The following is a 14,314-nucleotide window of genomic DNA, read 5'->3' on the forward strand; positions in this document are numbered from 1 at the left end:
GGAAAGGTTACATGAATAATACGTCAATGTTTGAGATGAATTCAATGAGCTTTTTCTTTGAAGTTCCAACCACGTTGGCCCTGAACACACCACAGTGGTATTCTGGTTACTTTCTGGTTAGGCCTTTACCACCGCCGTAGAGCAGAGACGCATCACGTTTTTCTAAACCATTGCACTGGATATTCACAGTGAGCAGAAAACGATCATATGTAAAATAAATCATTGTATGGCTCCAAACTGAGGCACAGGAAGTTGGTGTCACAATCACATCCTATTCTCACTGATGGGAAGGAAATGTTGGCGTTAGCGCTATAGCTCCTCTCTGAGATACAGAACTGGGCAGTTGCTGAACATCTTAGCAAAACAGGAAATTTCATACTTCCTCTGCTGCTTATAGCAGCAGCTTGCATCACATCACTTCTGCATATCTCAACACACACACAGAGAGAGAGAGAGAGACACACACGCACACATTCACACAAGAATGGAATCACATTTGACCGTTGAAACTACGTTTTATTCACATTGTTACCAGAGGTGACAGCAAGTCACTGCTTCTGAATCCGTGTCACTAAAATCCAAGTCACGTCAAAAGTCAAAAGTCTTCACACAGGGGTGTCAAACTCATTTTAGTTCAGGGGCCCAAATACGGACCAGTTTGATCTCAAGTGGGCTGCAGATTTTGTGCTGGAAAATGACAACTTCAACATTTTCACTTCTATGTATACATAAAATACAAAATATATAAGAAACTGACAATATCCAAACAATAAGTGACAGATATCAATCCAAACAGGATCTTAACTTTACATTTACTAGATTTTGTGACCAATTATGTCCTAATTTGAGGAAAATTGAAAGATTCTGTAAGAATTTTGAGTTAAACATTAAAAATGACTGCAATCATGTGATTTAAGCACCAGGAAAACTGTGAGCACCTGCTAATATTATTGAGTTTCATGTTTTACACAATGATTTTGTAGAGTCGAGTCTACAGTCGTCAAATTTGTAACTCAAGTCCCCTGGTCGTTACTGCTACAGACTTTGTTTCTGCGATACATTTAGTATCAATAGGACGAGGGCTTAAAGTATTTCTTTTGAATGGGTTTCTGGATGATGTGATGGTTTAATTTGACAAAAACTAAGCCTGAAATTGTCAGAATGAAAACACAAGCAGACGCAGCGATCAGTATCAACCACAGTAGAGATCCTTCTCCTCCTTCATGGAAGCACATGAAGGACTGTGAACGCATCACTCTGTGGGTCACCTGGAGGAGGTCCTCACACTCCATGTCTAAACGACCCACCATGTGGATGTTTTTCATCGTCTCAAATGTCCGGAACCACTCGGTCTGGCAGCAGTTGAAGGGGTTTCCTGTGAGGTAAACAGTTTGAAGTTTGGGGGCTATAATATGAGCCTGACTTGGAGGGATCGTAGCTAGTCTGTTGTCTCTCAGGTCCAGAACCTTAAGGTCTAGATTCAGGAGAGACGTGGGCAGATGCGTGAGGGAGTTTCTTGAGATATCCAAAGAGTTCAGACATCGGAAATATGAGAAGTCCACATTTTGCATGTGAGTGTTTCCTAAACCTAGATGCTGTAACGTTCCGCTAAGTCTTTGTATCAATTGTTGGACGATGAGCTCAGGGTTATCTGACAGATCTAAGTGCGTTAGCGACAGCCCGGCTAACACAGAGCTGGGGATTCTCTGGAGGTTACATCCCCTCAGACGAAGCTGTCTCAAAGAGACAATGTTTCTCCATTCCAGGCACGTAGAGCTCCTGGTTCCACGGACCTCATCCTCAGAGCGACACACGTTAACGCTGTTGTAGCTCAGATCCACTGAGCGAATGCTCGGCAACGAGGAGAAAAACCCAACGGGAAGAATCTCCAGATTGTTGTGGCTCAGGTTGAAATAAGTCAAATTGTTTAAGTTGGAAAGAGTTCCTTCGTCCGCTGAGATGTTCCGTAGTCGGTTGTTGCTGAGGTCCAACTCGTACAAGCTGCTGGAGAAGCGTTCGCTGGTTAGGTTTAATGTCTCTAAACAGTTGGTGGACATTTGAAGCTTGGATAGAAACGGCATCTTCTGGATGAATCCACGCGGAAAATATTCCAGTTGGTTTGCTCTCAGATCTAACGTCTCTATGGAGGAGATGTCTCCATGAACGCTGTCATCCCATAACACCGCTGTCACATTGCTCATGTTCCTCCTCATGTTGTAGAACTCCACTGTGGGTGTGGAGTTCTGGTTGAGACCTTCGTAGAACCTGATGACGTTGTAAGAAAGGTAGAGGTTCCGTAGGCGACTGCGGCTAGGCAGGAAAGGGAAGAAGACGAGTTGGTTGTGGGACAGGTCCAGGGTCTCCAGCTCAAAGCTCTGGTTCTGGTCTTCTCTGGACATGAACCACTCGATGACGTTGTGACTAGCGTTGAGCGTTAGTAACTGGCTCATGTGGAAGTCCGTGAGACAGGGCAGGTAGTTGTACGCCAGGTTGAGGCGCTGGAGGTTGGGGTTGCCTTCGAACGCGTTGTCGATCTCAAACAGGAGGTTCCCTTCTAGGCTCAGGTCCCTGAGTTGATGGAGATCACTGAAGGACGTCTCGTCCAGGCGCTTCAGGAGGTTCCCAGAAAGGTTGAGGTACTCCAGCGCGCTCAGGTTCTTCAGAAGGTGAGAAACCATCTCATCATCCAGTTTGTTCTCAGACAGATCTAAAGCTGTGAGCATGGAGAGCTTCGTTAATGCTGTGCCCGTTTCATGGTAACCACGGTCCAGGTTGTTTTTAGCTAGATTTAGGTTTGCTAACAACGCAGAGTTTAGAAAAGTGTTTGAATCGACTTTAGCCAAAAAGTTACAGGCTAAGCTCAGAGTGTTCAGTGAGGGGTACTGGGAAAGAGAGGTGTGCTGTAGTGTCTGGATGGTATTGTAGTTAAGGTGGAGCGCCACCACGTTGTGTGGAAGTCCATCAGGTACCGCCGTGAGGTTGCTCCGGTTACAGAGCGCCGTCCTTTGTACCTGCAGAGAAATAAGAAAATATGCTGACTGTGAATTTATGGCATAAATATTGGCTCAATAAAGTTTTAATCATTTTAAATTAATCCAAACACAAAGATATTTGTTTGATTTCTTTAATAATAATAATAATAATAATAATGGCTTGGATTTATATAGCGCTTTCTTCGAGGAGACTCAAAGCGTGTTACAGAAACCATTATTCATTCACACCAGACACTCACACAGTCATACTGGTGGTGGTAAGCTACAATGTAGCCACAGTTGCCCGAGGACAGACTGACAGAGGCGTGGCTGCCATTTCGTACCTACGGCCCCTCTGACCACCACCAACATTCACGCACAATTCATACTCACTCATGCAAGGCAATGTGGGTAAAGTGCCTTGCCCAAGGACACAACAACAATGACTCGGTTAGAGCGGGATTTGAACCCCCAACCCTTCGGTTACCGGACAACCCACTGAACCACGGTCAGTGAAATGCTACTTTTCTTTATAAGAGGGTTTTATTTAATATACTGTACATAGACTGGGTGGTCACCTTTCAAATTAAAACACACAACACAACAACAAAAACATAAAAAATGAAAGTAAAAAACACAAACTTAGTTAAAAAAAACACAAAACATCAAAAAATATATACAAAATGAAAGTAAAATACATGAAATTACTCCCCAAAACACAAAACAATTAATAAAATAAGAGTACAATACACAAATTTACCCCAAAAATACACAAGACGACAACAAAAATACATAAAATCTGAGTAATATAGACATATTGACTCTAAACACACTTTAAAGTAAATAATACACAAAAAAAATAAATATATATATATATATATGTATATATATACAAAATAAATGACAGAAAAATATGCAAAATGACCACAAAAACTCACAAATAAATGTTCTTAATTTGATTCAAATAAAGAACTTTTTCTCTGAGATGACGACAGAAAGATAAAAATCTGAACACATTTGAAATATTTCTCACTTTCTGCATTAAATATCAGATTTCTTGAATAAGTCTTTCTAAACGTGCATTATGCATTGGCAGAGTTGTTATATTTTAAAACACATTAAGGAAAGATTACAACAGGACATCCAAGCATTTATAAAAGATAAATGTACCAGTGAGCAGGGTCCGTGCTGAGTCTGAGCTGAGGATGGAACCAACAACCTCCACATGGGAAACAACCAGAGCAGGATGGGAGGGAGACGCATCTTCTCATCTTCACTGGAAGAAATATATATATATATGTATATATATAGACAAACGATAGATAGATAGATAGATACATAGATAGATAGATAGATAGATAGATAGATAGATAGATAGACCAATCAATCAATCAATCAATCTTTATTTGTATAGCGCCAAATCATAACCAATGGTATCTCAAGGCACTTTACAGTAGAGCAGTCTTAAGGATGGACTCTTCATTTTATGGATACACACATATGCATATATACGTATATACACATACATATGTATCCCACACCCAACATGAATTCATCATGGCGGCAAGGAAAACCTTCTGTTAAGCAGCAGGAACCTTGTGTGGATCCCATTCCTATGATGAACAGCCATCCACGTTATGCTGTGTTGGGTGTGTGCAGAGGAAAGGGTGGAGACAGAGCCGCTGAGACTCTGTAACTCCACACTGAGGATCCCACGGACCTGCAAGACAAAAGCCAGAAGGAGTACAGGAGCAAACACACAAGGGAAGAAGCAGACATAGAGGGAGTGTTTGAAAGAGGAATGGAACCCTCTCCGGTCCCTCTCTAACCTAAATGACCTCTCTCTTAACGCCCTCTCCAACCTCTCTCCAACCGAGCATGCCAGACCCCCCCCCCCCCGGCAGTCTATGCCTATTGCATCTTAATTATGAGCTATGAGCTGGTTCCTAACTAAAAGCTTTATCAAAGAGGAATGTTTTGAGCCTAACCTTAAAGGTAGAGAGGGTGTCTGCCCCCCGAACCGTGGTTGGTAGATGGTTCCAGCGAAGTGGGGCCTGATAACTGAAAGCTCTTCCTCCTATACTACTTTTAGAGATGAATGGAACAACGAGTAGTCCAGCATTTTGAGAGCGTAGTGTTCTGGGGAGATTGTATGGCACTACAAGCTCCTTGAGATAGACTGGTGCCTGTCCATTTAGGGCTTTATAAGTGAGAAGAAGAATCTTGAATTGTATTCTATATTTTATGGGAAGCCAATGCAGAGAGGCTAATACAGGAGTAATGTGATCTCTTCTCCTAGTTTTAGTCAGTACACGTGCTGCACCATTTTGAACCAGCTGAAGTGTCTTAAGCGACTTGCTCGGGCAGCCTGCTAAAAGAGAGTTACAATAATCCAGTCTAGAGGTAACAAAAGCATGGACTAGCTTTTCGGCGTCGCCCTGAGACAGGATAGATCTGATTTTAGCAATGTTACGGAGATGAAAGAAGGCAGTTCTTGAAGTTTGTTTTATGTGAGAGTTGAAGGATAAGTCCTGATCAAATAGATCCCCAAGGTTTCTAACAGTTGTGCTTTGTGCCAGAGTAATGCCATCTAGGGCAGTTAGGCTAGCATAGGTTTCTCTAAGGTGTCGTGGGCCCAGTACAATGACCTCAGTCTTGTCTGAGTTAAGAAGAAGAAAATTTTGGTCCATCCAGGCCCTCATGTCCTTTAGACAGGCCTCAAGTTTAGATAGCTGATTTGTCTCACCTGGCTTCATTGATACATACAGTTGGGTATCATCAGCATAGCAGTGGAAGTTAACAGAGTATTTTCTCATAACATTACCAAGGGGGATCATATAGATACAGAAGAGGATTGGACCTAGCACAGAGCCCTGAGGAACCCCGTAGCTTACTTTAGTGTACACAGAAGACTTATTATTCACGTGTACAAACTGGTACCTATCAGATAGGTAGGACTTAAACCAGTTTAGGGCAGTCCCTGTGATTCCAAGTAATTTCTCTAATCTCTCTAGTAGAATATAGTGATCTATAGTGTCAAAAGCTGCACTAAGATCTAATAAAACCAGCACTGAGAGTCGTCCTTCATCTGAAGCCCAGAGTAGATCATTAGTTACTTTAACTAAAGCAGTCTCTGTGCTGTGTTGAGCTCTAAAGCCTGACTGGAAGTCCTCGAACAGGCTGTTGTTTTGAAGAAATTCACAGAGCTGAGCTGCCACAACTTTCTCAAGAATCTTTGAAATAAAAGGAAGATTAGATATAGGCCTGTAGTTTGCTAAAGTGCTGGAATCAAGAGTAGGTTTTTTGAGAAGGGGTTTGATTACAGCTACTTTAAAGGACTGTGGCACGTAGCCTATTGATAGGGATATATTTATTGTCTCCAACAAAGATGGGCAGACTAGGGGAATAACTTCTTTAAACAGCTTAGTTGGGATCGGATCTGAAAGGCAGGTCGATGGTTTGGAGGATGAAATAATAGAGTTAAGTTCCTGAAGTCCTATATGTGTGAAACAGTTTAGGTTAGGCCTATTTACATTTAATGGTACAGCAGGCCCAGGTGAAGGCAGGGAGTGGCTAATTTTATCTCTAATCTTGTGAATTTTATCGTTAAAAAATGTCATAAAGTCCTCACAGCTGAGGGCTAGAGGAATCATGGGCTCAATAGAGCTCTGACTTTGTGTTAGCCTGGCTACAGTGCTGAAAAGGTACCTCGGATTATTTTTATTTTCTTCAATTAGTGAGGAGTAGTATGTAGATCGACTATGTCGTAAGGCTGTCATGTATTTACTATGGCTGTCTTGCCAAAGTATTCGTGACTCCTCTGTTTTATTGGAGCGCCACATTCTCTCTAATTTACGGGTTGTTTGTTTGAGTGTGTGAGTTTCAGAGCTAAACCACGGAGCTTTCCTCTGACGTTTAATAGTTTTTTCCCTCAATGGGGCAATTGAGTCCAAGGTGGATTTTAGTAGACTAGCAGAGCTATCGACAAGCAGATCCAGTTGAGAGGGGTTATAATTAATATCATAGTTATTTATTGGATGGTGCACTGAGTTTAAGGCAGCAGGAATGGCCTCTTTAAATTTAGCCACAGCACTGTTGGATAGATTTCTACTTGTAACTATTTTATTGCACAGTGTGAGATCCTCTAGGATAATGTTAAAAGATATTAAAAAGTGATCTGATAGCAGAGGATTTTCAGGGTAGACTTTTAGTTCATTAATATCAAGGCCATATGTTAGAACAAGATCAAGAGTATGATTTAAACGATGAGTAGCTTCATTAATAGTTTGAAAAAAGCCAACTGAGTCTATTAGGGACATAAAGGCTGAGCTCAGGCTATCACTATCTTTGTCCACATGGATATTAAAATCTCCTACTATCAGTATTTTATCAGAACTGAGGACTAAGTTTGATATAAACTCAGAGAATTCTGATAGAAATTCAGAATAAGGGCCTGGAGGACGGTAAATTATCGCAAATAAGACTGGCTGGCAGGTTTTTGATTCGACATGAGATAAATTTAGAACCAGGCTTCCAAAGGAAGTGTAACTGGCCTTTGGTTTAGGATAGATTAGGAGAGAGGAATGATAAATAGCTGCTACACCACCTCCACGGCCTATGTCTCGTGGCATATGAGTATTTAAATGACTGGGAGGAGTGGCTTCATTTAAACTAACATATTCATCTTGATACAGCCATGTTTCAGTTAAACAGAATAAATCAAAGTTATTTTCTGAGATAAGGTCATTTACTAGTAGAGATTTGGATCTCAGTGATCTAATATTTAATAGAGCACATCTAATTGTTTTATGTTTTGGTGTTTCTAGATTTGAGATTTTAATTTGTTTCAGATTTTTATAATTGATAGCTCTTTTATTTGATTTTATGTTAAAATCATTGTGAAATATGGGTCGGGGGACTGACATCGTCTCCATAAAATAATATTCATCACCATCACAACAGTTGTCATGGCGATGAACACAGTTATCCTGATAGCAATGGGAGGGAAACTGTCCTAAGGCAAGCGCAGAGGGGCGTGGAGGACTCCGCCTCTGTAACATGGTCTCATTCATGAGATGTCATAAATGTGCCATGTTTTCTGATAGTAGAGATGCTCCCTCCAAAGTAGGATGGATTCCATCTCTTCTTATCAGGTTTGGTTTTCCCCAGAAGGATCTCCAATTATCAATGAAGCCCACCTCGTTTTCTGGACACCACCTCGATAGCCAGCGGTTAAATGATGACATGCGGCTATACATATCATCACTGGTCAGATTTGGTAAAGGACCAGAGAAAAGATAGATAGATAGATAGATAGATAGATAGATAGATAGATAGATAGATAGATAGATAGATAGATAGATAGATAGATGATAGAATAAATGCATTCACCTCACTCTCTTCTATAAGACACGTGGCAGAGCAGAACTTTATGTTATTTTAATGAAATAAATTCACATCCAAAACAAATTCTTAATGTAGTCAAATTACGTTTTGATTTAATTTCATTTGAATTTCAGCTCAGTTTTTATTGCATATATTCCCGTACAATCACATTTTGTGAGGCCTTCGCTCACTAAAGAAAAATAGAACAATTGCAGATGCTCAGAAGAAACAAATTTATAATAATAAAATAGTCATTTTGTCAATTGTCAACTTTTATATATGTAATATATTCACCAATAGAACAGAAAAATTTACTTGTTACTGAGTTTATTACGCCTGTATCAATCCAATTATTATTATCATTATTATTATTATTATTATTATTATTATTATTATTATTATTATTATTAATAATGTTGAAATAGCATTTTGACAGTTTTGATATTGACTGGTCTCATAAAAGCAAAAAAATATTCTTGGACTTCCTGAAACCCAAAGGAGAAGTTATTATTATTAATACTCCTAATATTATTGATATTATTGTTATACCTAACAATAATAATATTTAGGATTGCATGTGTAGATATTGTAATATGTGCCAATTTGTTATTGCTGTAACTAATATTATTATCCAATGTATTTATAAAGCACTAATAAAAACAACTCAGTTGACCAACGTGCTGTACAACAGGGCAATAAAAACACAATTATAAATAGTACAGTACAGTACAGTGGCATCACAGAGTATAATTAAAACAGTAAAAGTCACCTTCAACACTGGTGAACATGTGTGTCTTAAAGTGGGATTTAAAAACAGGAAGGAATGACCATCTTATCGTCTTCACTACTCTCCTGGCCAGACGTGCCATTCTTCTTAAATGGAAGCAAGAAGCCCCTCCATCACACAATAGAGGGGTCCAGGAGGTCTTAGCCTGTGTCCGTCTTGAGAAGCTACGATCCTGCTGAGTCATGTGAAAAATATTGACCTAACCCCTGAACTTAGTGGTGTGACCCTTTGAGGGGTCTCTCCCCGCTTCTTTTACCGTTATTTTTATTGTTGTTGTTATGGGTTTTTTTTTTAATCTCTCTTTCTTGTTATTTTATTTATTTATTATGATTATTATTATGATTATTATATTTGTGTGTGTGTGTGTGTGTGTGTGTGTGTGTGTGTGTGTGTGTGTGTGTGTGTGTGTGTGTGTGTGTGCTGTGTTCTGATGGCCAATAATGGGTGGGGAGGGGGGTGGAGGGTTGGGGTTTAGGGGGATTAAATTACAGACATTTTACCTTATTTTATAGACATTATGTCAGGCTGTCCGTGTTATGCTTATACCTACAGTATGTAACCTTGACTCCTGTAATATCATTTGGCATCAATTTTATTTTTATTTATTTATTTCCGACATGGTTGCATTCACAGTTTTTTTTTTTTTTTTGTACATGCCGAAAAAGGAGACGAGAGAAGCAGGTTGCTTATCCGAGCCCCGTCCCCTATTTTGAACACAGAAAATTTACATCAGAGCTCGTCTCTGGTCAAACATTTTTTGGTTCTGAACACAATTTCATTTTTTTTTTTCTTTTTTTTTTTTTTGTCCTTTTTTGTGTAGGATTGATTCTCATCTGTAGTCAGTGTTGTCTTCTTTTTTTTTTTTTATTCTTCCTCTCCATCGTTGTTCGTGTCGTCCTTCTTCCCCGTAGATTTCATTCCCAGACGTTGTTTGTGTTGCTCCAGTTCAAAAGAAAAGTTCATCTTCTTTCTCATTGATGTGCTGATCTCGTATTCTTGCAAAAATGTCTTCCGAGTTTTTTCTTTATATCTAGCCAAGTTTGCAGCTTGTTTTGTCTCTGCATCAAGGTTATTCCAGCTGGTAATAGCTCTGTTGACAGTGCTGTATTTTTCAACGTTAGATTGAACCCTTTCTTGTATAAACACATTATTATGTCTTAGTTCATAAGCAGTGTGTTTGTATGTGAAACGTTTTTGTATTTGGTATGGGAGTGCTTTTAGTGATGCCCTATATGCGAGAATTGATGCCCTACAGTATATGTGAGAAATTGTAAATTGTTTTGTGTCTCTTTGCTGTACTGCCTACTGTTTGTCTGTTGAAAAACCTAATAAGCAAATTTGAAAGAAAAACAAACAACAAAAATTTAAAATCAGTTCTGTATTGGACTGAGAGACAGAACAGGTGAAATATGGACATGTTTTGGTGAGCCAGTGAGAAGGTGCGCTGCAGCGAGGACTGGCTTGTACAGAGCGTTACAATAGTCCAGCCGTGTTGTGACAAAAGCATGGATCAGTGTTTGAAAGTGAGGACTTTATCTTTGCTAGTTGCCTCAGATGGAGAAAAAAAAACCTCACCTTCATTACAGGACTCAGTTGTTTGTCAAATTTAAAATATTGATCCATTTGCACTCCAACGTTTGAAACTGAAACTACCAGAATTACTCGGCCCAACTAGGACGACTTCAGTCTTTCTATCATTAAAATGCAAAAATGCAAAAACATCCAGGATTTGATTTCATCAATGCACTCCAACAGTAGAGTGGTACTGAATGTATTCTCAGGCATGCATTCTTATTATTGTACTATTTTATTATTATTATTCTACTCTTGTAATGCATGTTTCATGAATTTATTCCAAATGTGTGAAGTGCTATTAATGAAGCGTGTGTGTGTGTGTGTGTGTGTGTGTGTGTATCTTCCCACGTTGGTGTGTGTGTGTGTCGTTTGTCCATCATTTCTAGTGTTTCCATAGTTAACTCCATGAACCATATAGTGACACATTCTGTACGTAAATATTGTGTTTTTCTTCTAACTTTGCAAAGCGTTTTGCTTTCTTCTCCATGAAATAACTTGGTGAATAAATCCAGAACATACCATGACTTTAACATGTATTAACTTAACCTAATGATGATCATGTGATGATCAGATCAGCTGACCAGTACTCACATGGTGGGTGGGTTAGGATTATCTGTGGCTGATGATCTGATCCTCTGATGGTGGATCTCCGACCATGTTGTCTCTGTCTCTGCGTCCTGCGTCGTCTTCTCATGTGGAACTTCATCTGATCTCTTTTCTCTTCTTTACTATTCACGGAAGCAGGAAACTAAGTCACATGGACACGAGCAGAAAAAAAAAAAAACCACAGGGAGGACTACACAAACTACACACTACACAACAACCTCATGACTTCTCAACATCTCAACACACACACAACCAAACACCACAAAAACCTACAAAAACACACACATCTCACACACTGAGGGCTTCTTCTCAAAGAGGAAACCACAGTCACACACACCCTTCCTGTGTCATTATTGGGCTGCCACTGCAACACAAACAAACACACACTAAATACTTTACTGTTACACAACTAAATGTGTTTATTTATTAGTTTGAGGCTGATAGTCTCACTGATATGAACCTGGGACGCAAGTGTGACTTTAATCTGTGCAAGTTTCACATTTGAACAAACACTTACAATGAAAACATGCTACAGTCAGACATCAATCATGTGTCATTTTACCAGCATTAGTAACACAAGTAGCCGTGAAATATCACATTCGCCATGATTTTGTCTAATGAAATTCATTTCTTCTATTTGTTTTCATCTGAAAACAAATGAATAAAAAGATCAATTCAGAGAAAATACAAGCAGTGGGAGTTGATAGTGAAACAATCTCTTTAAGAAAAAAAAAAACATTCTCCTTCGCAAATTCCCGTGAGCCACTTTTGAGTGGTGAGAACTGGTATGTGAAATGTGGAAATAGAAACTTCTTATCTGATCCGAGGGTCACATGATCAACAAGAATAACGGGGTTGTGGGGTTTTTTTGGGTTTTTTTCCATTCATTTTTGTACAATCTTCTTTTTGTGTTTTTGATTCATATTATGTATTTGTGTTTTTTTCCCAGTAATGTATCTTTTTTGGACTCATTTTGTGTATTTTTATTGTAGTTTTATGGGTCACACAGTCATTATTTTCTGCCTTTTTGGAGTTATTTGGGGTATTTGTTGTCGTTTTGGTAGTTGTTTTATGTGTTTTTGTAATCTTACTGTATATATTGTCACATTAATGTGTTGTTTTTATTGTTTTGTGCTTGTTTGGAGTCATTTTAGGCCTGTATTATGAAGCTGGTTAATAACACGTGTACATACGTAGGTGATTTCAGCCTGGCTGCGTGCGTGCTCACATAAAAGGGGTGGAGTTTCCTGCATCAGAGCAATCCCAAACACGGAGAAACTGTGCAGACAAACTCACGTCACTGTTGAGAAATAATTCTTTAAAATAATGAAGAATTAAACTTCATGATTCAGACCACAAACAACACTGTTGCTGCAGAAGAAACAGGAAGAGATGAGTGTTAATGTTTATGACAGACGTGCTTCTATTCACGCATCTGCCTCATTTTACGTTTTGGGTGCAGTTTGTGGCTTTGTTGATATTTCATTCAGTTCACAATAAAAAAATTCTGTAATGTTTTTGAAGGTTTAAACTATTTATTCCTATTTGGATCTTGGTCGGTCGCTCCAAAGTTGAAAATCTTTCAGAAAAAAACAGGAACAGAAGATAAATTAATTGGCTTCTGTTGGTTATGTTTTATTAACTGTTTAGTACGTTATGTGTTCTGTTCACTTTTTCAACCTTATTTGTATTTGTGATCATATTTAGGCTGCAGCTATCAAATATTGATTAATGACGTAATCGGATAGAATACTTTTGCTTCATTAAATCTCAATAATAACACAAAATAAGACTGATTACTTAATTTGACCAAAAACTTTGTAGCCTTTCTTTTAAAGGTCCCACATTATGTAAATGTCATCTGTAATATTAATCACCGTATCCTCATAATGAGGCTCCAAAAGTGAAAATGTGTGATTTCTCTATCCTTTGTGAAACATGAGTTCAGACAGTTTGAGTTTGCTCCGTTTATGACATCATAAGAGGAATACCTCCTCCCACAGGGAGGTTAGCTCCTCCCTCACTAACTACTATGCTAATGAACAAACTTGGGGAAGTCAGGACGAGCTTCAACCACTGAGGAACCAGTGGATGATTTCATCTTTACTGGTTGGTACCATCACTTCATGACTCAGCATAAACGTGGATGATGTAAATTTATGTCATTTAGTGTTTCTGTTGTTAAAATGTCAGTGTAGCATTAGCACGGAAGCTAACTGCTGTTAAGGTTGTGTTTACTAACGCGCAAGAGCATCATATGATGTGTGAACATTCTCGTGAGAAGTTCACTGAATTTTTTTTGAGTAAAATGGAGGTATATTTACGATTCAATCAAAGAAAAAAATGTTCACTTCTAGATTATTCAATGTCATTCCAACAAATGGTCCACGCACTTTGGTTTTAAAAAAAATCTGATTTTTTTTTTTACCAATTGTTCTGCAATTATTCAATATTCAGACTGTAAAGTTTTAGTTTGATCTGATAAATACTTTCTGAGATTTCTGAGACAATTTTGTTTGATCAGCTTAGAGCTATGAACATAGACTGTTCACATCACTAATGATTAGTCACATATATGCATTGGTTCTTGGGTGACACGCTGTGGAAATATGAACATTTTTTTTTTTTTTACTATTTTCATTTTCATTGTCCCATAACTGCATAATTTTGATCTACAGTATAAAGATGACTTTTTATTGGGATATGAAACTACTTTTCTTTATGTGACTTCTTTAGTTTTATTTTGGACCACAACTTTTATTGTGGTTATTTCTCCACTCGTGAATATTGAAAATCCTTTAAATGAGAGCATTGTAGCTTTGCTCTGTGTCTGATAATCATTCATTGTTCATTAGTTTTTCCCTAGCAACATTAAACATATACAGTAGATGGAGTTGTATTACTGTACCAAAGTTCAAATTTGACTTTCCTATATGCTGCAGTTCCTGAGATATTGGAAGCTGAAAATGGAAGTAAAATAAGAACGCAC

At 38.6% G+C, this 14,314-nt stretch overlaps 1 protein-coding gene across 2 annotated transcripts; it reads right to left on the bottom strand.

Moving 5' to 3' along the window:
* Positions 1-495: 495 nt before the first annotated feature.
* Positions 496-11,470, bottom strand: nrros (negative regulator of reactive oxygen species). Of its 2 annotated transcripts, none has more exons than XM_028434391.1 (3): positions 11,311-11,470; positions 4,143-4,248; positions 496-3,011 (listed from the first exon to the last, which is right to left on the bottom strand). In XM_028434391.1, the coding sequence occupies exons 2-3, from the start codon at positions 4,233-4,235 to the stop codon at positions 1,068-1,070; spliced, it is 2,037 nt and encodes a 678-aa protein (XP_028290192.1). In that variant the 5' UTR covers positions 4,236-4,248; positions 11,311-11,470; the 3' UTR covers positions 496-1,067. The 2 variants fall into 2 exon arrangements, with proteins under 2 accessions (XP_028290192.1, XP_028290193.1); XM_028434392.1 differs by lacking the exon at positions 11,311-11,470 and adding an exon at positions 8,323-8,336 and having other exon boundaries at positions 4,143-4,351.
* Between the last annotated feature and the right edge of the window lie 2,844 nt (positions 11,471-14,314).

This window comes from Gouania willdenowi, chromosome 20 (genome assembly GCF_900634775.1).
Source record: "Gouania willdenowi chromosome 20, fGouWil2.1, whole genome shotgun sequence".
Lineage (NCBI taxonomy): Eukaryota > Metazoa > Chordata > Actinopteri > Blenniiformes > Gobiesocidae > Gouania > Gouania willdenowi.

Coding starts and splice junctions, on each gene's coding strand:
- nrros (XM_028434391.1), bottom strand. CDS start 4,235: ATGCGTCTCCCTCCCATCCTGCTCTGGTTGTTTCCCATGTGGAGGTTG. Junction 3,012..4,142: donor AGCACGGACCCTGCTCACTG/GTACATTTATCT, acceptor ATTTCTCTGCAG/GTACAAAGGACGGCGCTCTG.